The following is a 24,681-nucleotide window of genomic DNA, read 5'->3' as shown; positions in this document are numbered from 1 at the left end:
CTACGAGATACATGACAATGGACGTCCACAGGTCAGAGGGCAAGATCAGCCCCTTAGATGGGAAAGAAGAGATTAATCAGGACGTTCTTTGCTCAGCTCATAACGAAGTCCTCTTATCAAATGATTCATTGAAAAGTGAATGTTTTGAAGAAAGTGCAATCTGTGGGTCCTAGAAAAACTAGGTACTACTACTTGGGAACACATGTCAGAACAACGGCTAGAGTCACACAGGGCCATGGTGAAGCCCTGGGGCCCTTCATGCATAATACTATTCTGATAAATTAATGTGGATGCTTGACTATCAAGTGTGTCTAATTTTTACTGTTTTCCTCTCATGATGTTTACATCTTACAGCTTTAACAAATTTTCATTTATAATTTTTCAATTTTTTTCTTTACCAACTGAAATATTTTGAAATAAAGAACTCTCTTAACCTGTGAAAAACAACTGAAAAGACAACTGGCACTCAACTATTCTTTAGATACTGTCTTATAATTATAGTAACAAGAAATGATTTGTTTTCACATTTTAGCTCAATAGTTTATTTTTCTCAAGAGGGTTTTGAATAAAACTGGTACCAGAGTGGCACCAGCTATTTTGGGAAAAAAAAAAAAAAAAAAAACAAGGTGAGTGACCCTCTCACCCAAATCAGAAAATTTTGTCCTCTTGATAATATAATAATCCATGATATTCTACACTAATATTATGACTTTTTGGTTGTTTCCAGGAAAGAGCTCTTCCCTTTCTTCAGAACCAGATATGGTTTATCTGTGCAATTTTAATATTGTTTTCATTTTCTTGGCAGATGGCTTGTTCATCTTATTATTTTCATACATTGGCAGGATTAGACTGTTTCATACAAAATTTTAATAAGAAAAAATTTTAAAATATTTATATGAGCCTCCAGAACAGGCTTCACAGTATGTGTTTTCACAATTGATAATTACATATTTATGCAAGAAACTAGTGTGACTTTTTAATTTTGGATAATAATAAGTATCTTACAAGTTTTCTTAATTACATAGTTTGCAGAATGGTCTCAGTGGTCACAAGAAAAAAAAATATTGGTTTTGGAGGAAAAATAGGAAAACAATGAGTTATCAATGTTTCATGTAAAGAGGTGTTAATGTAACTTATATTCAGAAAAGTTTTGATCTTTTCTTTGAAAGAATTTTGATCTTTCTTCGAAAGGTTTCAAGTCATAATTAGAAAACATGTATATTCTTTTATTGAATTAGGCACATGGACATACCTAATTTTGTGTGGGTATGTGTGTTTACTTCAGGTTTTAATAGGGGAAGTTTTTCAAACATACAAAAAAAGATGAAACAATAGGATCATGATCACTTGCATATGTACCACCTAGACTCATCAAATGTTTATATTTGGGACAATTCCAGACTTAATCTGTCACTACACATACTTTTTTACCAAGAATATCTGTCTTGCTAAGGACTCACTTCCCATCAATGCTACAAAAACTGCCTATCCAGTCCTCAATTCTCTCCTTTTTCTAATGATTTCTTCTTGGTTAGAGGCTCTGAATTCCCTCCCTGCCACTACTGGGGACTTTCAGGGTTCACCAGAATCCTAGCCAAAAACATTCTGAGTCTCCTAATTATTTTAATGGAGATGGTACAGAAGTGGGGATCTAGACTGGAAACTAGATTGAAAGCAATGCTCTGGGAAGTCTTAGCTCTCAGGGCAAGAGGTACAGCAAATTGAGAATGAGTTGTTCCCTAGAAACAACATTCTAGGTGACTGCAGAAGGTTCAAGTGTGCTTTTGTGGCTTGGTACATGGTTTCCTTGTGAAAATATATCAAGGTCTAAGCAACCAATTTACAATTGGATTTTGAGAACATAGCCTACTTATAGTTGTAGAAGACCAGTATTATAATTATTTAGATTAGTCCAAAAAATTACCGTCTTCACTATCAAACTTGCTTTCACTTGGCATAGTCATGATATTTCACAGGCAAATTTTCTAAACAAAGACAAGTTAAAAGTCCGTAGCATTTTAATTTTTATTGTGTAACTATCTCAATTCAAGTTTTTCTTTCTTTCTTTCTTTCTTTCTTTCTTTCTTTCTTTCTTTCTTTCTGTTGCCTTATTGCACACATCATTAAGGGGATATGGAATTGGGAAACACACATTTAAATACAAATACCTTTATTATTAGAAACATATTACATATACCCTTATTGTACACATCGTTAAGAGAATATAGATTTGAGAAATCCACATCCAATTGCCCTTAAGATTTCACCCAGCACACATTTGTTTTTTATGATAACTTGATCAAGAGACAGCTAAAGGAAAATCCATTTCCTTTTAGCTCTCCTACCTTTGATTTTAGTCTTCTAACTCATGTTCATTTTAGGGTGCTTATTTATAATACTAAAGTGTCAGTTTTATATTCAAGTTATCCAAGATCTCCACACTCATGGATTTTACAGTTTAGCAATTGATAAATATGAGATATACTACTACTAAAGCATAACCAACATACAAAAGTTATATTTTAAAAATTGAAAGCACAAATGAGTGAAATCAATAATTTTAGTCGTATACCTTTAGTTGTATTCCTTCATAAAAAAGAATGAATGTGTGTATGAATGAATAAACTAGAGTTTCGTGTAAAGGAGTAGTGAGATAGCTAATGCTGAATCTTTCGCATCAACTTGAACTTCTGAATGACATGCTCTTCTGGGTTTCGGGGAATCAAGAGTGTTTCTTGGCTGCTTTCTACTGTTTCCTGGTGTGCTGCCCCAAGAATGCCCTACCTGCCCCTTTCACATGGGGAGTTACCAGGGGAAAGACCAGCTGCTCGTACTTAGATTTTTTGCAGCTAGGACTCCCATATCCAATTCTCTCACCCTTTTCCTACCTTTTGTACACTCAGGGAGTAGGATGGCAAGCATATACGCTCTGCTCCAGTCTTTCATCAAACGCCACCAGGTTCAAGCCCTGTCTCAGTGCTATCTGCTTGGGGACATGGAGGATAATAAGAGTTCCTACTTACTGAGTGCCTGCTGTGAGCTAAGTATTTACACGTCTAATTTCAAATTCTCCCATGATCCTTTAAGGACAGTATTAGACCCATTTTTATAGATGTGGAAAGTAAAACTCAGAAAAGTTAAGAAACCTCGCCAAGGTTATCTGATGCAAGATTTATTATATTTGGGCCTTCCCCCTCTTTGCTGTCAGTGGAAGACAGTTCTCTTTCCTCAGAGAAATATATTCACATCTTCTTTGATTGACTCTCCACTTTCCATAACAGCCCTCCCTGGAGAGCTGCTCTCCTACTCTCATCCCAGGCTGGTGTCCTGAGTTTCCCACAGTGATTTGGCCCTTGCATTAAATTTTCTGGCTTCTTGTCTGTTAGACTCAACTGATATCTTAAAATATCTGATTAGTTCTTAATAGTGTTGGCAGGTTAGAATCATATTTTTTAAAAGCAAAGTATATGTAAACATAACTTTCTGAATTCACTCATTGAGAGAACATATTTTTCCCATGTTATATAGACAAACTGGACAATGAAATGACCACCTGTTAGCTGCTAATGATGTTCACATGCCTTTTAAAAAAGTAATTCTGGCTTTATCTGTCTACAATCTTGGCAGCAAAACTTATGGGAACATCAAGGGCACAGGAAGCCAAAGGCAGAGAACTGACAAAAAGTTTGTGCTTAGACTAGTAATAAGGAAGAGGATACTGTGAGTCTCTGATTCTACGTAATTATTTAATCTCCAGAGGGTGACATGAAACTAAATGCGTGTTTTAACAAACCTAAGTTTGGGTGTTCAAATCTAGAACTGAGATCAGAGGGGTTTCACACAGGGTATTTCCTACTTGAAAAAATATTTTACAAAGCATCAAATATAAAATATGTCAATCACTATTTCAAATGCACGGTCTAATTTGATATTGTGTGACTGGGTCAATCATTACGCCTTCCAAATGAAAATGAATACATACATATTGAATGAACTTAATTCAAAGTAATAGATGGATATTAACCATCCTACATTGCAAAAAACATACTGGCCCCCAAAAAAAGGCTTACAACTATACGTACTCACCAAGATTCAGAAAAGAAGCATTTTCTAAAATTAGAGCTAGGTTAAAGATTAAATTCTTATTTTAATAGTGAAATCAAAATCAAAAGAAAACACGCAGTTTTAATTATTTTTGCCAATAACTTTTTGGGTCCTGATTCATGTTTACTGATTTCTATGAATCTTATTTGTAACATAATATTTCTATCCAAGTCTAAGGTTGATATAAACTAAGCTTACTTTTTACTTGTTCACTTTTTTATAGTGTAATGGTTAAAAGTACAGGCTCTAAAATAAGACTGCTTGGGTTTGAAACATGTCTCCATAACTTGTCTTCGTACAAATTACCTTAGTTCTTCATGCCTCAGTTTTCTCATCTATAAAATAGGGTTACTAATAATATCTACCTCATAGGGTTGGTGAGAGGATTAAATGTATTGCTGTAAGACAAGCACTTGGAACAGTGTCTGGTGTACAGTAAACGTTTCATATTTTCTAGTTTTTTTTTTTTTTGTTCTTTTTTTTACTTCAAAGTAAAAGGTGAGTATGAAGTCATTGTACAACTAGTTACATTTTGAAATGAATAAATCATGTATCTCTTCCTTTGAGACAGAGTCCTCCTCTATGGCCCAAGCCAGAGTGCAGTGGTGCAGTCTCAGCTCACTGTAACCTCCGCCTCCTGGGTTCAAGCATTTCTGGTGCCTTAGCCTCCCAAGTAGCTGGGATTACAGGCGCCTGCCACCATGCCCTGCTAATTTTTGTATTTTTAGTAGAGACAGGGTGTCACTATGTTGACCAGGTTGGTCTCGAACTCCTGACCTCAGGCAATCCGCCCGCCTTGGCGTCCCAAAGTGCTGGGATTACAGGCATGAGCCACTACTCCTGACCTCCCTTGTTTTTAAGCAGGATTGAGTTTAAGCTCAAAGTAGAAAAATAAATTGTCTTTCCCAATTAAAAATAAATTCTAAAGAGAAGTAGTTAGTGTTCTATCTGTAAGATTTTTTTTTCAGCAGTACCTTAAAACTTTTAAAGTGACTGTTACTCAACAGAGAATTTATTATCCTCCATGTTTCTAAAATACATTTTTGCAAACCTTTATTTTCTCCATATATATCTTTCTTCATGTTTTAGAAACATCTTAAGGTCTCCTCCGAACCAGAAATTGTATCTAAGATTCCAGATCTGCTAGTCATTGCATCACGTATTCTTTTATATGTACTACAAAATGTTTATATGATTAACACTAAATACATACTCCCAACTGAATCCCAATTCTGAAATCTTACGTTATGTCTCAAACCATGTGAAACAAAATAAGACAATGATCAGGAATGAAAGAAAAATATTCTTTAAATGAAATAACTCTAAACTGTACCATTATATGGAAAAGTCTTTTGAAATGGCATTAACTCTCCACAAATACACCATGCATTTTCTAGACATTAACATTGATAATCTTAAACTCCAAGTTAGCATAACTGGCTAAGTAAATGTATCTAGCAGTTGTTGAAAATTATGGCATGGGTTTTTGCATAAAGACCTAATTTCAAAAGGGTGCTTCTACTCTTAAGTTCTCATGCAATTTCCAGGTTTGTAGACTTTAGTAACTCAACTCTGGAAAACATGTTGTCACATATAAATAGCTTCTCTCTTCCCTATCATATGTGTATGACTGTGTACATGTATGCGTATATCTATACATATATATCTTTCCTAGTGCATATATATGTATATATGTACATATATGTATATATTATATATTATATATATTCCATTAGCAGCTCTTCTCAACTTACTGCGTTCTCCTTAAATTCAAAAGTTTAGGATGTCAGTATATTGATCTTTGGTCAGAGGGAAATAGCAGGAAAAAAATGGTGATTCACATGATTGGGGTCAGTCTGGTAGAAGATCCCCCCCACAATACTATAATTTTTAAGACTTTGGGAAATAGGTTTTCTCTGGTTCCAAAGATGTCTACCTTTTCTGAGACAGAGTCTTGTTGTGTCACCAGTCAGGCTGGAGTGCTGTGGTGTGATTTCAGATCACAGCAACCTCTGACTCCCTGGTTCAAATAATTCTCCTGCCTCAGCCTCCTGAGTAGCTAGGATTACAAGCACGTGCCACCACGCCCAGCTAATTTTTGTAGTTTTAGTAGAGATGGGGTTTCACCATGTTGACCAGGATGGTCTTGAGCTCCTGACCTTGTGATCCACCCACCTCGGCCTCCCAAAGTGCTGGGATTACAGGCGTGGGCTACCTTACCCAGCCAGATGACTACCTTTTCTTTCAGGAGGTTGAGACTCAAATCAACTCTGTGAGACACATGTAACATATTTTAATAACCCTTTTCATTGAGGAAGAAGCAGTTTAGGGAATAGTTAAGAAAAATAGCCAAGATCACTATGTAAGTAGTGAGACCATTGTTTTTACTCTAAATTCAATTCTTTCAGAATATTAGAACTAGGTGTGACCTTGGAGAACATCTAATTCACATCTTACATTTTCTATCAGCCTCTCTGCAAGCATGTTTCTAAATGTTTCTGGTGGTCTGAAGGTGTGTTAAGTGGCATAGCCTGTTGACTTAAGTTAGACCATGCTGGTGGTCACTCATACCTTTTAATGTATGCAAATAAAATAGTAAGGATACCAGGGTTGGAGACGCTTGACATTTCCCACTCTCAATATCAATCACCAATCTGAACACCATGGCTATTACTCAGAGATTCAGAGGTTTGCTGTAAGCAGAGACCATGACCTTGGAACAATTATTTTCTCAAAAGGCATTATCAACAATGATGTGAGCAAAGTGCCCAGACTGCCCTCCAGTGCATGAATCCTTGGCCAGGAAATGGCTACGAATCTTCCATGAGTGTGATGAGTTTGGCTTAAATCTCATTTCAATGCATTTATATTTCATAAGCACTGCATTTAGACAAACTTAAAATGAGCAAGTCAAAGAAAATACTCACTTAAAGATTTTCTGTGCTCTGGTTTCTGTTCTTTTATATCACTGTCGTAGTGACTTAGCAATTCAGTGCTGGAGGATCTTTGGATTTTGAATAATTCCAGGTTTCTTGATGGACAACTTGAATCCTTTGGCTGGAAACAGAAAATAATTAGACTGAATAATTTTACTAGAAAGAAAGGATTCTCTATATAGTTTTGTGTTCTATTTTGGTGTTTATGAGGAAATTTGAAGTAAGGTAATTATTTGGGGATAGGTCTTCTTTGCTAAGCTCGATACTCTAATAATAGTTTGTATATGTGTATGGTACTTACTAAATGATACGCACTATACATGCATTAGTCCAATCAATCATTACAATAATTCTATAGAGTAGGTGGTATTATTATTATCCTTATTTTCCTCATTAAGAAAATGAGGCCAAAATACATAAGTAATTTGCCTAAGGTCACACAGGTAGCAAATGATAGAAGTAGAATTCAAACTCTAGCAGTCTGTTCCCAGAGTCCATCCTCAGTGACAACAAACTCTGCGTGTACGAGTGTGTATGTATGTATGTGCACTCACACACATTCACACGCACACCCCTTTAAGGGGAATATACTGATAATAGGAAAAAGTACATTTGTTATTTTACTTTCTAAAGTGTTAGTCCTAAAATGATTTAATGAAAGCCTGCAATTAAGTATCAAGAAAATCACACAGAAAATCTTTTACTATCGTGTTGTATTTCGTATTAAGAATATTTCTTTCTCAAAATTTTGCAAATATTAGTGTCATTAAGTTAAATGTAGTTCTAGACACTCAGCATGAAATGAGTGGTTTTAAATAAGTTCATTCTTAGAAAACATACTCTAAATGTACGTTTTAGGATAACGTCTTGAAGTTCTAGATATGTAATTTTCATGGGAAGAACAATCTAGCTTAGCTGGAAGAATAAAAATCAGTACAAAGGGTTATTATTTATTGGTATTATAACAGTGAGTCTTAAATACGTTGATATTTATTTTCAGGAATATGTACTACAGACTGCATAAACTGAAAATGAAAAAAAATCAGTAGTTATTAAGTGCTTGTGTGCTTTTTACAGCCTCCAGTAAATGAATGTCCATGTTATTTCAGAAAAAAAGAAAGAATGCATTATATTTTTGAAAGAGAGAAATTAAATGACATTTAGTTCTACAAATCCTATCTGCTGAAAACGTTTTTAGTGGATTCTATTTAAACTAAAAGAACTTAATATCTCTCAGTCCATAGGATCTATTTAAATGAGTGTGTGTGTTATATGCCTGAGCAGTAAGATTTAAGTAACTACATTTTAATTAATAAAGGTAACAGCCAAAACAAATACATACCAATCTGTCAATTGCATTTTTGATAGCGTGGAACCAATCCAATATGATGAAGTCAATATCTGACTGTAGAAGGAACTCATTTCCTGATACTGTTGTGATCTGAAAAAAAAAAAAAGAAAAGAAAAAGAAATAGGTAAAGAAACTATGTAAGATAGATCTCTCACATGTAAAAATCCTTTTTTTAAAAAACACAGTTTAATAAACTGAAATATTTTCTTGTATTCCAGTAATTGTCTTTCTGGGAACTGGGAGCATTTTGAACTGCTCTTTATAAACTGTTTTTCATGTCATAACAAATACATTATTGTTTTAATAATAGAACGATTAAGCCAGAGTAGAGCTAGAGCTGAATTACTCCAACTTAAGGAGAAATAAGCCAGGAAGTTCAGAGAACTGCAGACAGTACACACTTAAGTCAGAACCCGCAGAAAAATGCACCCGGGTGTGTCAGAATTCATTCTGCACGTTTGCTTCTTTCCTGTCTGTCTTTTTCAAATCTAATAGTATCTCTATATTTGATTTCCTTTTATGGAGAGCTCTAAAACAGATTATTTACCAAAAAGACTAATTGCAGACTTCCAAAAGGTCATTCAGATGAATAACATTTGACTATTTCTACTTTCTTATCAGAGATCTATAGGAAAGTAATGAAAAAACCAATTTCCCCACAAAAGGAGTATATTAAAATAAAAGTTCATTTACATATTTGAACCTCTCTGGGAGAGTATTTATCAAATGAACATCCAGGTTCCTGACTCTCAGCACTGCTAAGTAGTTGGCAATGTTTAGCGTGTAACCGTCCATTTTTCATTACAGTAAATCTTTTTCTCCCCAGACTTGTGAGAAAAGGATATGACCCTATAGAAACAGGGCACTACTCTTAGTTTCACATGTAACGGGCTACTTAGAGAAAAAATTGATTAGAGTGGGTGTGGACACGCTTTTTGTATTTGGCCATCCATCTGAACTGTGAAGATTTTCCCTTTGTATTATTGACTTTTTCTTGCAACAGGAAGATGAACATTTCCCAACTACCGTCACACAGAGTTCAGAGGTTTAGAGGACTGACATTTCAAAATACTCAATCAGGAGCCAGTCACCTCTTCTCAGGCTTCCTTGCTCTAAACAGGAGGTGAATGCTGAAATGTGGCACAGGTTCAGAAAATCACAAATCATGCTTTAGGCTATCTCTATAATTCTATCATTAAAGTGACAATTATTACCCCAAATGGCTCATTCTGAAGGTTTCAAGGATTCTCATGGCTACATTTGATGACAATGATTTTGGGGTTTTGAAAGAAATCTGTTACATATGTACATATATATTCATTTGTCATTTGTTTTTAGGAAAACTCTATAGAGATTCAACATTAATCAGTACTACAAAGTAACCATTCTTGATTGAGATGGGTTTCAGTATCAAATGTTGTCTCTCTAACTATAAGGAGAAGAACTGTCTAAAGTGTATGCAATTATAAGAAGTGAAAGATTGAAAAATAATAGGATTTAATTGCCCACACTAGAATTTGACAGATTACTGGGACCAATCCATTTTCTCTCTTTTTAAAATGAAACTGCATATAAGAATAAGGATGGCTCAAAACAGTTTCCTGTTTTATGCATCCAGTAAAAGACAGCTAAGGTGATGTTTTCCTAATTATCTGAACACCATTGCAATGTTCTCTACTCAGATAAAGTTCCAAATATTTACTTTATAGAGTGTTGCCTAAGAAATAGTAATCTAAAAATATAAGGTCATTTCTAACACAAGAAAACTAGTAATGTCCTAGACCTCTACCTTCATCCTAATCTGTAGTTAAATATTTTGATTATGAATGTATTTCTAACATCACAATTCGTTAACACACACAAAGACAAATGAATTAGCCAAAGCACAATGTATAATATTTCTCTGCCAGTATAAATTAACCATTATTAAAATTATAAAAAGAAACATTTAAAAAGTACGAGAAACAAACATAATTAGATTAACTATGTTATGAGGGTTTACAAAAGAGCCAACATAGTTCAGCTTTCAGTCTAGTAAATTCAAACAGTGATAAAATATAAGTACTTTAGCAGTGCATTTGCATTTTTGGTGCATGCTATGCAATGCAAAGGGGATCTTATATTGCTAACACAACCAAAAGCAAAATGTATTTTAAAAGTTCCTTTGTCCAAATATATTACTGCATTAATCATACATAATCAGTGATTTATGAATTCATTTTGAGAAGTTAGATCAGAGAGCTATATGAATGCAATTCATTCAAAACATACTATCAGAGAGATACAGTTCACATCCTTTCCTCTGTCTTCCCACTAATCTTTCGAGTTACCAGGCAGTCTGGAGAAGTCTGCTACTGCTCTCTACAGTTTAAATGCATCCACTTCTTAATTACAGTCAGTAATTGACTTTGTTCTGCTCTATTCCAGTCACTCACAGGAAAGTAGTTTCAAAATCTTTGACTGGTAAAGCCCATTTAATTCAGGTTCCTCAACCCACTTTTTTACTTTACCTCTTTAGGATTTCTGATAAATGGTTTGCTGAATCATATTTGCACTTTGAACAATCGAATTTCCAACACTCTTGGGGAAAAAAAGACATCAGTAAAGAATGTTAGCTTTGACTAAACCTTTTGATTGAACAACTTATGACAATCTAAAATGATGTGTAACAGACATAAAGGCTTTGATATTAAGCCATGCTAATGTACTCTTTCTATATGTTTTGCCTCCATGACAGATGCTGGGGTAAGGGGATGAAGGAAGAACTTACGGAAAACATAACAGGTTTAGATAAGAGCTGCTGGTCTCCATCTTGCTTAGAAATCTACTTTAGGTAAATGTTTCTTGGAATCCCCTCATCACCACCGTGTTGTATTTTGAAGGAATATATCAGGGCACCAAAGTAACCTTAATGAAGTGTGCCAGTGTCAACAATAAATCTTTAAGTATCCATCTGGGGAAATTTGTCTTGAACTTTTTCATACTAAATAAGGGTCCATTTGAATTCTTGCTGGTAAGAAATATATGTCCAGGAAATTACTGAAGCGTGTCCACTGAGCAACATGCAGAGTGGGCACATTCCTTAAGGTTTTTGGGGATTAATTCAACAATGGTTTTCACGTGGGCTTAGAGTAGTCTGTGTCCTTGTTACGGTTCCTCTGAATATGGAGGCAGGTAGATACAAGTCCAGACTTCACTGATGAAGAGCGAAGAAATTTATGTTTTAGATTTTTAAATGGAGTTTTGTTATGCTAATTTAAAACATCTTAAAAGAGTTTTAAGTAGCATTTATGTTGATTTAAATATTGTTCTTTTAAATATTGTCAATTAAGTAAAACTCTCATCAACATTCATTCTGGCAGTAAGATTTTATGCTATTAGATTTTAATTTAAATGAGAAATTAATGTGTAGAATGGCATTTATACACATTTCTATACTTTTGTTTACTAGAATTTAAACAAAACCTTTTTTAGAACTTCTTTTTTCTGATTATAAGAATAATACTTCATTGTGTAGAATTTTGGAAAAATAAACATAACAAAGAATCAAAATTATGCATAGCTACACAAAGTAAACATTGTAGGTGTTTTAATTTAGTTATTGCCAATCTTTTATAAGTAATAACCAAACAGAAATAATGATCAATGTTATAGATACATCTCATCAGCAAAACATATCTGATGGTAAAATATTATCAGCTTCTTTTCCAAATGACTTCAGATGCACATGTTGAGATGACCAAAGATATAAGAGATAATGACTGGCATGGTACTTCCCTCTGTTTGAGAGCCCCACCCTTCCGATTGCGGAATAAATCCCACAAATAATTTCATGTACAGAAGAATAGAGAGGACACGTTCATGACAGAACATCCTATTAATCATTAACAATGACTGATTAAGCATCCATTAAGTACAAAGCACATTGCTAGAAGCTAGGGAGACACAGCCCCCACCCTCAAGAACTCAGTCTGTTTGGATAAAGAAGACATATGAATATATAGATAAATAACAATAGAAAATGGCTTCTTCTGAGTACCGATGTGAGTGGCACACACAATGCTCACGTCAAGATTTCAGGGGAGTGAGTAGTTACCGCAGGCACATTTACATCATGAAAGTATGCATAAAGTGGTGGTCATGATATGTTATTCTTTAAACGTTGATTGTATCAGAACTTCAGTATATTAAGGATATGAATACCACCACTTGGTATGCAAAGTGATATCAGCTTTAATGATCTCAAAGCACGTAATAAACATTCTCCAAATGCAGCTTTCCTCCACTATCATAAAGTAATTTTGCAAATGAAGAAAATGAAGCAAATGAGGAAAATGAGAATGCCATTCTATCAAATTGGCATCATTTTAAATGATAGAATTAAGAGATTACAAAGATCTTGATTTCTAGTTCACTAGTTCTCAGCAAACAGTTGTATACAGTCAAGAACTGTGTGTTTGAACAGGAAAAGGGCCGTGATAATTTGGTTTCAGTTATGAAATTTGGAATAGCAACTTTAGACAAAGTTGCTTCTTTCCTTGCAGTTAGGCTAAAGATAGCCCGATTTTAAAAGATCATGCAAAATCCTAACTCTGATTTTTCTTTCCAAAAACAAGCACTCTCCTGCTATGAAAAAATGTATCTAAGACTGAATTGGGTTATCTAAAACTCCTTCAAATCCTAGAAAAGACTAAAGCAATCCTACACTTGAACCTTTCACATTTTGATTAGAATCTAAGGAGGGATTATTCCATCTTAATGAAACTGAAATGGTATGTAGGAAATGTATAATAAAATATGCCCAATATCCAAAGAGCCCTAAAACATGTTAAATAATATGGTTACAGTGGTTCTAGAAATACATAAATAAGAGGAATGGAATTTAATTTCTATTATGTTTAGAGATACTTTGGACTTCATGATATAATTTTTATATTTGAATTAAATTAAGTAAAAATAAAAAGTTATATCAACATACACTGAGTTTATTTGAAGCGAATATGAATTATTTTTGTGATAATTTTGTCCATATCTGTATTCAATACTCCTAGCAGAAAATATACATGATAGGGAGATACCGAGACCTAAAATCGAAGTAATGATGCTTTAAAAACCTACACAGATTCACATTTTTTTCATCTTGCATCACTCAACATATAGCTGATCAAATGAAGGTTGTCATGGTTATACTAATAGCTAATTACTTGGTCTCAAAGGTGTTTATGACCACCAAAGAAATTACACTATCAGACTGAATGTCTGTCTCAAATTACAGTCTAGTTTGAGTAATTCCTAACATTTTTCTTAACATGTTGAGCAAAGTTAAAATAAAACGAAGGGTAAAATATCAGTTAGATGTAAAAGGTCTTCAATTTGTCTTTCCAAAAATGTTACTTGTTAAAGCATTTTGTGAGAAAGTATCTGCCTTGTGTTCCCAATGTTGCTAGATGTTAAGTAAATATATGCTGATTACAAAAAAAAAAAAAAAAAAAAAAGTTGCTTTGGCAACTCTCTTATTAAAATGCATTTGTAATCCCCATCTGTCATGGAAGTTTTGAAAAGTTTGTTTACTTTGGATAGCAGCCTTATCCAGGGTTACCCTAGCAAACAATGATAGCAGTCTTCAAAAGTTGTATGAGGAACAAGCCACTAGGGATCCATTTTTGTTTTAATTGGCAAACACAAACACTTTTCTGGTCTGTCAAGAAGATCAAGCTAATATGCATGGAGGGTGTTATATTCTCAGCTTTGGGGAGCAGTAAAGCTCCCTTTATTTAAGTAATTTAAATGATAGACTGCAAAAACTTTGCAAGTCAGAAAAATGTTTTATACTTTCTTAGGGAATATTTGTTTTAAGCAACGGAAAATGTTCTACATATCTAAAGATGTTGAACCTTATGTTATAATTACTCTGTTTCTTCTAACTCCGTGAAATGTTCCTAAATCCACATGCTACTAAATAAGCCAGGCCACCAATGGATCCAGCATTTCCACAACTCCCCCTATGTTAACAAATGTGCATTCATTAGTTTCCAGATGTTTATTGGATATGTTTTCAATGTGTTTGGGGTTGATTGATTTGCATGTACATTTATTGGAACCCTCAGTGGTGTCATCATATCAAAATAACCTGCCCATGTAAGCGATTTCTTATTTAATGGAAAGTAAACAAATGTTGGGTTACATACACGACAGACCTCCAGTGCATTCCAAAATCTAAGGTTTAAGGCCAACCTTTCAAGAAACAATGCTTTTTAAGTGAAATTGAGCTGTATTCTGACACCCAAATAATTTGGTCCATGCATTCGTACAACAGAGATTTGTTCTGCATAATAAAATTGGCCCTGTAGTGCACATTCACACCCCATATTACTTGCCCACTCTACCTTTCTGTTTATTAACAAATATCTAAACCCAAAATTCATTTCAAACAAACATGCAAAAAAAGCCCTCATGTTCATTTGTGTTAAAATATTTTAAGTACTGAGAAACAGTCTTCTCAATATTCATGAAAGAATACTATCCAAGTAATTAGTAGATAGTTTAGCAGTTTCCACAGTTTTGCAGCAGCTATACCAAAACTTTTGCCTGTGGTGCTCATATGAAAAACTACTCAAAAAGAGACTAATCGAAGCTGTTTGTGTGTAAAGATATCAACTTAGACTTTTATTGCTCTTAATTTTTAAACTCGGGGGTTGTACTTGTCTGTAGATAAATGAATCATCCTGTGACTTGTCACCACCAGTCACTCCCTGCCAACCACAGAGCATCTTCTTGCCTGAGCTATATACACTGTGTTCAATTACTCACTTAGTCACAGTCACATGACACTTGGGAATCTGCTGTCCCCATCGTTTTCAAATTGGAATTATTTTTATTATTACTGTCCTTATGTAGGCAATGCTCAATTTTAAAAGTTTTAATAAATTCAAAGGTGTAACATAAACATATAATCTCCCTTTCTTTAAGATATACTGATTTCTTGTCTCCGTGTACATACCTTTTTAACCCATGAGAAAACATTATGTGTGTTTACAGTTTAATGAAAATATCATGTATACTATTATGAAAATTTTTTTTTGTATTTTACTATTTACAGTACCATCATCTCTTATGAGAATTTAGTTATAATATCCTTTGCTTTCCTGTCTCATCCATGGTTTTCCTTCAAATCCGTACTATATACTGCAGCCAAAGTGATCCCTCTGAAACTTGGATATGATCATCCCATTCTTCTGCTTGATATAATTCTGAGGCTCCCCACAGCTGTTGCAGTGCAGTGCAAACTCTTTAATTTGGCCTGCCAGCCCCTGTGTGCTCTGGCACTGACCCACTCTGCAGTTCCTCTGCTCTACATTTTCCTCCGCATTTCTACAATCCAGCCATACTGATTTTTTTTTGGTTCCCCAGATGTCCCATACTAATTCTCATTTCTTCCCTTAGAGCAGGTTGTTCTTGCTGCCTAGACACCTTTGACATCGTCTGTCATACCATTCAAATCATTTGAGATGTCACCTTTTCAGTAAAGGCTTCTTTGAAATAGGTATTGCCCCAAGTGTGCTCATAACATCCTGCTTCTCCTTTATCTTAGCACAAATTGGTCTATGTTGCAATGCCTTGTTGGTCTTTCTGTTCCCCCGACTACGCTATAATAATCCTGAGGCCAATGACAATTATCTACATGCATAGCTGAACAACAGAGACGTAAGGAACACTAAGAAAATAACAGACAAATCTTATCTACTTTATTCATTTTGGTGAATGCATTATATTACATTGTTTGATATGCCATAATATATTTAACTCATTCTCTATTGTCATAAAAATTTGAAGGTTACAATACAATTGCATTCTTTCAGGTAATATAAGTAATGTAATACTGACGTCTACTGAAAACACCACATGAGAGTAGAGTAGGCAAACTATTTTGAAGATTGATAATGGCAGTCTGAAGGCTATATTTTCCCAGCAGTCAGCAAGTCCTAGACATCAGACAATAGGATTAAACTTGGAAGGGCTGGGAAGCACAAGAGTCATATTTCAATGCATATCCTTAAAACAGAATGTTCTTGATTATATTCCAAAGCCACCCAAGTATTTTACAGGGATCATCTATACTAGATCATCCAAGACTCTCACCCTAAATATAGGCTTTTGTAATTGGGAGTTGATAGTATGGGAACTGGAACATAAGTTCAAAATTTTAAAGAGCTAATACTTAGGTTAATGGGTCAAGTCTTTGGAGCACCTCAGTGATACAAAGATGCTCACTGCTGTCCATCAGCATTGTAGCCATTAATTTTACAAGAACATTGTTAATATTAATAAATAAGCAAACTGTGGGAGGAGGTAGCAGTAGTTATGTTGTTAATAATTTTATTTAGAAGTATTATCTAACTTTATGACACAGTGACTCAAGCAGAAGTAGGTATTGTTGCCACTAGTCTCTTATAAGTAAGTACTGAGAGTGCACAACAAGAATAAAAGATGTTATAGTATGTATCTTTTGTAATGTATTTGGCCATGTATTTGGCCATGTACATTTTGTAATGTATTTGGCCATGTACAAAATACAGCTATTGTAATGTATTTGGCCATGATTATGAGTGTTTATAAAACATTTAAGAATTGTTCCATGTCTACTTACATTAATGAGAACACCTGTTAGCTTTAGTGCTGTACAGACTTATTTGCATTAGATTCAGGTTTTCACATACTGTATCTCACTTTTTGAAACAATTAGATGCTTATAGAGAAATACAGCTAAGTGAAAAACAGCAGCTTGAATGCCTTCCGGCTCAAGACAATTCAACTCCAGGTTTCAGTGAAAAACAAAAATCTGCTCAATTACAATACTGCCACTTAGAAGTGAATGTAGGTGTATTTCATAATTTTACATTCAGAGAACAGAAGATACATGTGAAAATCTTTGCTTTAATCTTCAAGTTAAATTATAGTCAAATGAGGCAGTTTCTAGACAAGGATGCCAACAAATAAGGAATGGCAATGCCACCACAACATAGGTTCTCTGTGATCTTGGGGACTTGCTACCCAAAATTGGTCTCTTTACTGATTTCCAGAAGTTGGATGACTTCAGCCGGTCTTCTGACTAAGTGAGGAAATCTGCAGATGCTTGCCCACCTTGTGTCGTTTCCAACACTTTGCCAAAGAGACCTTTCTATGTGATGACAGAGCTAAAAGGATCAAAGCAGCTGAGGACTCTGAGTCCGTCAATTTTGGGTTACGGTTTGCAGCATAGCCAGAACATACCAACCTAGGAAATGCACCACAGTTCCCTTACAGAAGCCCAGACCCCTTTGACATCCTCTCTCATATCATTCAAATCATTTGAGACGTCACCTTTTCAGTAAAGGCTTCTTTGAGTCTGTCTTATTCATTACTCACAACTTCTGTAGGTATCACTCTATTGACACATCTGTCTGCTACTTCTCTTAGGATGCTAAAACTTCCAGAATTTAAATATTTTCAGTTATTGAAAAGGGGAACACTTGAGCAAATCTATGGATTCACAGCCTCTATTATCATCATTATGCTTAAAAGGTGCAATATTTACATAAAAATAACTCAGGTGGTGATACAGTCTAAAGATAAATGAGTATTTGTGATCAGAAGAAGTGGGATTTATAACTATTTTCTCAGACATAAACAGTGCATCTCTGTACTATACTAGTAAACACAGATTAGCCCAGGCACACATGAACTATTCCCACATAATTCCTGATACTCTGTCCTGGGAAATAACAGAACTGGGAATGACCCTTGCAGCGTGTGTGACTCACAAGAAGAATGTTATCTGTTTCATTCTCTGCTGTCAAGTTATATAATTTGGGCAGAGGAACAAATATTAGGTAGCGATTTGGAAATTAACCAGTGAATTCTTTTACATAGAATCCAAACTGCATAATTCAAGAAGTAAATGTAATACTACAAAGCTTACTTCTGGTGTCTCATAATTTTGAAATTGTGTTTAACCAAGAGCTTGACAATCTAGATTTTGCTCTCCATGAAAGAGCATGATCATTCATTAGGAATGATAGACTAGTTATCTATGTAATTAGGATGTTCATGAATGAGTAGTAATGTTTCTTTTTCCAAGAATGATAGGCTTAAATAAATTGAGAGTGTTGAAAATTTTCTTCTGAGTATGTGGAAAGATTGTAATTCTGCTGTTTGGAGAAAATTCTTGTTTACTCAAAAGGGTTATCTTTAAACCAAACTTGAAAAAGCATCTGACATTTCTAAAACTACAGTTAGTGGTTTACAATATCTATAGTATATATGTACATATAATATGTTCATATATGATATATATCACTATATATGATATATATCAGTATATCACATATAGTGCTATATATCACGATGTAGTGATATATATCATATATGCACATGTGTACTATAAAGTTATATATAATACATAACATAGTACATATATATATAATATGTTCTATTTCTATGTATATAGAAAAGAACACAACAGAAAAATAGAGAATTTAATGGTATTTTTATTAAAATAAACCACTTGTGACTCTATAATAGACAATGACATCTGTCATTAGGTAGGCCACTTACCTAATAAGGAGACATCTGGAATGACATATCACTCCATGCCAAATGTGTGCAAAAATACCTTAACACTCCTTACTCCCCAAAGCAAAATGACATTTGTATTGCAATATTACCACTTAAAGATGCTAGACTTTTAAAAAAATATATTGGCAGCACTATCAGTAGGGTGACTATATAATTTAGTGTTGAAACTATGATAATTCTGAAGGCAAAAGACACTGTTAATAATCACACCAGGACAATAGGTATAAAAGAGGATGAGGCCTATTTTGGACATACGGATCATTAGCCAACATACACAACATTGGGAGTCATTTAATAACCATTTAGGTGCCTAGTGAATACCTGCTACTGGTCCAATTCTAAGAACTGTGAGATATACAAAAAAGTTAGCAATGACCCTTCCTCTTAAGAAGCTTCTAATCTAGTGTGAGAAAAGACCAGCATGGGAAAACAATTAGAAACAATAATTACATAATGATTCAAGATGGGACACAATGGTTTTTAATGAAAGAAACCAAACTTTCCTTGAGGGTATGATGGAGGACTCAGGGAAGAATGTTGGAGAAGGATCTTCAAACGATGGATGAGATTTAGTAGAAGAAAAGGCAGGGTAAGAGGACAACACAGGTGAAAGGAAAAGCTTATACAGAGATTCAGAGGAAGGAAAGTATATAGCATCTCTAAAGGACATGGAGAAGCTGTTCCTGCACCCTCTTTGTGGAATCTTCTCCCTTCACTCATCCCTTAAATGGAGGTGTTACCAAATATTTTCCTGTAAGACACAATTCTTCTCCCTTATAGACATACTCCGGAATTATATTACCATTTCTCATATTTTAAAATAAAAAAAATTAGAGTTGCAAAACTGAAAGATCCCTAATACATATCTCTAGTTCAATTCAAAACAATATCATTTCTGATCTATTACCATTCGGACCAATGTGACTTCTGGTCTGACCTCCTTACTGCCAGATGGTATAGTTACAATCCATTCTTTACGTCCACTCACGAGTAAACTCCTAAGTTGACTGACATCAACTTTGTCCTTGGAGATCTTTGTAAGTCTGATTCTCACATTCACTAGGACCAGACCCGGGGGATAGGGCCTAGTATTCTGTCTGTTTACAGAGCTTCACAAGTGATTTGAAAATCATGCTGTATTGGAGTCTGCTGCTCTAGACCCTAGAAAGATGATCTACCTAAATCCGTATCTGTCATATGCCACTTAAAAGTCACTGAATGGATCCCTTCTATCCTCAGGATAAAACCTAAATTCTTTAATGTATGTTGCCAAACACTTCATAAGTTATCTCTCTGTCTCTAACCTTTTCAATTCCTCTACTTATTAACTGTATAACTTTGAACAATTTAAAATCTTTATGTTTCTATATTCTCACTTATAACCTGAGAAAAACACTAATACCTACACCTCATAGGACCATTATAAGGGCTATATAAAATACAATCCAGAAGAAGAACTTAACATAATACCTGGCACATACTTAGCACTTAAAAACGTTACGTTATTATTTGATTTGATTTACTGACTGATTCATTGATTGTCTCCTGGATTTTGCAAACTCCACCTCTTTATTCAGGAAACTACTCAGACATTGCCTATTCAGGAAAGTCCTTTATAACATCTAGAGGTTAAAAAAAAAAAAGGTATCTCTCCAGCAGTTTGTACTAACTTCATAATGGTGTGCATCTCACTATTGTACACATCCAGTATCTTGACCTTTCCACACACTAAGCTCCCTGACCACAGAACTACATGTCCCTGTACTCAGCCAAGTACCTGGAGTAGCACCAGCTCTCAATAAAGGGGTATAGAATGAATGATAGCTCAATTGGCTTAGGTTAGTACTAAAGGGTTTTGGTATCCACATAACGAAAGGCCTTGAAATGTAAAAAACAGATTTTATTTGGTATACTAGTAAGGAGGAAAGCAGTGACTAGTCACTAAGAACCTGTATTAGCAGAGCTATTCCACAGTGTCACAGTGGGGAAGACATCCTCTTAAAGCTGGCTCTATTTTGCAACTTCCATAACTGTCAACATGCCACTGCTTTCTAAGGTTGTACCAATGCATCTATCTGAAAAGATGATACGTCATTTTGATAAGAAGAATGCCTCTTCCGTGGGCCCCTGAGTTTTCTCCGGCTCTTTCTGGTTCCTGATCTTTTCCTCCTCTTTTACACAACTCAACAGCTGCTTCTTTGCTTTCAATGTTAGATGCCCCACTTTTGAGATGCTTGGTATTTAAATTAAGACCTTTGCCACATCCCAAAGTGACTTGACTTGATTTCAGGCCCTGAGAGTTGAGAATGCACCCTGTCTTAGATATTCTATCTTTGCCAAAGCTCATTTCTGTTGCTGCATCTTCTTCTTGCTTCTGGCTTGTGGTTCCCCATTCTGGTGGTTTATCACATGTACCAGACCCTCTCGGCTGGTAGTGTCCTTTTGCCAGACCCCCTTTTAGGAACTGGGGGTCTGCGGAGCATCTCCCTGATCCTCACAGCACCTCACTGAGTTCTTTAAATTCACCTTCCATCTGCCTCACCCATCTGAATTGTTACACATGTAATCAAGAAATAATCCATACTTGCGTTCAAGGCACCATTGTTATAAGAATATCTGAAAATGAGTCATGTCAGTGTATTCAGCAATCATCCAATGGTCTTTAAAATATCCTTGTTATTTCTGGTTGGAACTGACACCCTAACAGCCTGGACTGAATTTTGTTATCTTACTTTTTGGGTTCTGCATTCTGTCCAGAAGACACACTTCCTTCCAATATTATCAGCTCAAACTTTTCCACAGTAGTTGTCCCAACTATAGTTTTTTGCCTGCTCCATCAAGATGGTTCTATTGCCATTAACTTGTTTTTTCGTGATCTCAAGCAATAATACCAATCCCTGAATAAATGATATCTAAAGATCATCAATACAGTAAGTTGCTCCCTCAATTTCTCAGGCTTACTATCAACTATTGTGCCACTTACCATTCTCTAGTATCCTGGGGAGTAGGACATTAAGGAGAACATTTTTCCATCATGAGAGCCAGTATTGGGTTTGTAATCTGCTACCCTTGAGGCTCACAGCATTGGATTCATATTTCACTGAGTTTCATCCACAACATTTTCTTTAAAAGTTTGTGGCTTAATTAGATGAGATTTATATGCAGCTTGTTAATTTACCTGAATGCAGATGGAGGAGGCACTAAGGGAAGAATGTATTCCAAATTTAAAGAAGCCACTGTCCTGGAGGTATAATCTGGTAATGGCTTTCAAACATGTTTGTTCATGAAACATGGTAAGAAGTAATCATTGCCAATCAGTGCCTCTCTTTCTTGCTCTCTCTCCCCGCTTTCTCTTTCTCTCAGATACACACACACACACACACACACACACACACACTCTCTCTCTCTTTCTGTCATCTAGGTATCTTTCTACACATCAATTCATTCATCTATTATTCAATGTATAATAATGAAAAACATACATATAGATACACCGTGTGCATATATGTTCATTTATATATATATATATCATATAATTGATACAAAAGTTTTATTAAATAATACCTCCCATTACTGTATGTGATATAATACTGATATTTTCTATCCTGGTTTTTTCTCTAATTTATTTCATTTAAAAATGCTGGTCCCAATTCACTAAGTTGATTCTGTGACCCACTAAAAGATCTTGAATGCAATTTGAAAAACTTTGGCCTAGGGAGTACTGAAGATGTGATCTTCATACCCTGTTCCTTGACAGGCTCTCTTTCTCTCTTTTCCTCCCTCCTTCTTTCCCAGTCCCTTTGTCTCTCCTTCCCTTCCCCTTCTTTTCTCTTCCCACCCTGCACCCTCCCTACCTCCCTGTTTATAAGATGCTTCAAAATACCTTCGTATATAATTTAACAGTTGGATATTTAAACCAAGAAAAACTTCCAGAATATTTGTCACATTTGTGACTATTAGGCCTGGGTGATCAATAACCATGTGTGGGTGATTCTGCACTAAGTCATTTCCTGCCATTTGAAAGTAGAATTAACATGTGGTTCTTTGGAATTTGGCTTAGACCCTAGGTTTTCTAAATATACCTTAAAGCAAGAGTTCCTATATAAAAGAAGAAACAAAGATGGGGCAATGTGCTGTTTGGAACACATTTTAGATACCTCACCATGATCTGGAGAGGGAAAAACCAAAGAAGTTAAAAGCCTGGCAAACTATCAGAGACAGAGATGGCAGCTATTTGTTTTCAAGTCCCTTGTATTGAAACAATGAATGCACTCCACGTTGCATCCTGCAGCACCATGATACAAGGTCTGGGAGTAGTTACTAGCATGTGTCTGTGTGATGGGAGCGAAAGCTAAACATTTTAATAGTGTTATGGCCTCTCCTTCTCAAGTTCCCATTAATGCAAATATAGCACATGTGGTTTAAGTCCCAAGAGCCTTGTAGGACACAAATCACAGATGTGGAATAAACATTATCAGAGAATAAGACTCTGTGGTCTTCTTGCCATCAACACATGCCCTTATGCTCCCATGACATCAGGCAGATACCTGATAGGATATCTTAAGCAAAATCACAAAAAGTCAGGGTCATCAAAGGGCCCAGGATGGCAAGATTCTAAGCGGACTCCAAAGACTTCTTGGTAAATTATGGCAGAGGCTTCAGCTACATCAAGGCTTTCAGAGAACACTCACACTATGATAATTAAATATAGTAAAACTTACTCATCCTTCCTGCACCAAAATTACCAGAGACTTATGCTATGTGAGGAGTAGAGTGTTCTTGTAATGTAACCCAGATGATGTGATGGCACAAGGCCTGTAAAACAGAGCTGGTGTACTTCAGATACACAATACAATTTCCCCAGCTATCTCAATTCTTCTGGGCTGCCTTCAAGACTACAATTCAAGGTGCTTGCTGCTCTAAGATTGCTCTCTTTTCTTTTTCCATCTTCTGTTCATCCCTTTCTTTCCCCATGTCATTCTTTCCCAAAATTTGCAGGCTCAAAAATAATGAGTAAACTGAGTCTCGTCCACCTAGCCCATTATCACTGCTGTATTCTAAAACTCACTACATTTGAGAAACTTGGGTAAACTCCTGTGTATTGGTGAACTGCATTTCCCCACACTGCCCATAATTGAGACTTCAGTATCCACATCCTGACCTGACCCTAAAACTTATATTGGCAGTACTGTCAATTGCCATGTAGTGTGATTCCAGGAGCCTTAAGAGCCTCTTAGGATGACAAACTAATTCCCTAAACCTGCTGTCTAAGGTCTGGAATCTTAATTAAGTTATTCCTTTAGATGAAGGTTTTAAAACAATTTAATGAAAGGATGGTATTTTTCTATACATTTTGTTTAGATATTGGTATGTTACTTTTCTTAGGAAAATATATTAAAGCAAACTATTTCTGAATATAAATGCACACTTGAAGACTTTTAAAACATGCAAAACCAGAAATGTATAAAAATTAAAAACACTTCTAATCATAGTACTCAAAATATCCCTCCTAATATTTAATGTATTTTCCTTCAGACTCTTTAATACATATGTTATGTTTATATACCTATGTGTGTTGTGTGTGTGTGTATATATATATGGTCATATATAGGTCACACATACGTCAAATTAAATATACAATATGTATTTTATTTTTTTAACATTATATCATGAAGG

The 24,681-nt window shown here is 35.1% G+C and overlaps 1 protein-coding gene across 2 annotated transcripts in view; it reads right to left on the bottom strand.

Moving 5' to 3' along the window:
* Positions 1-24,681, bottom strand: part of ARHGAP15 (Rho GTPase activating protein 15) — a 630,028-nt gene that overhangs the window by 313,351 nt on the left and 291,996 nt on the right. For both annotated transcript variants that reach the window (XM_023217490.1, XM_023217491.2), the window contains exons 7-8: positions 8,383-8,481; positions 7,032-7,161 (exon numbers count right to left, since the gene is read on the bottom strand). In XM_023217490.1, the coding sequence (XP_023073258.1) occupies positions 7,032-7,161; positions 8,383-8,481 (229 nt within the window). The remainder of the gene's footprint in view (positions 1-7,031; positions 7,162-8,382; positions 8,482-24,681) is intronic.

The sequence above is a fragment of the Piliocolobus tephrosceles genome, chromosome 11 (genome assembly GCF_002776525.5).
Source record: "Piliocolobus tephrosceles isolate RC106 chromosome 11, ASM277652v3, whole genome shotgun sequence".
In the NCBI taxonomy this organism is placed as follows: Eukaryota; Metazoa; Chordata; class Mammalia; order Primates; family Cercopithecidae; genus Piliocolobus; species Piliocolobus tephrosceles.
The sequence above is the reverse complement of the archived record's forward strand: the minus strand, read 5'-3'. Positions and strand labels throughout refer to the sequence as shown.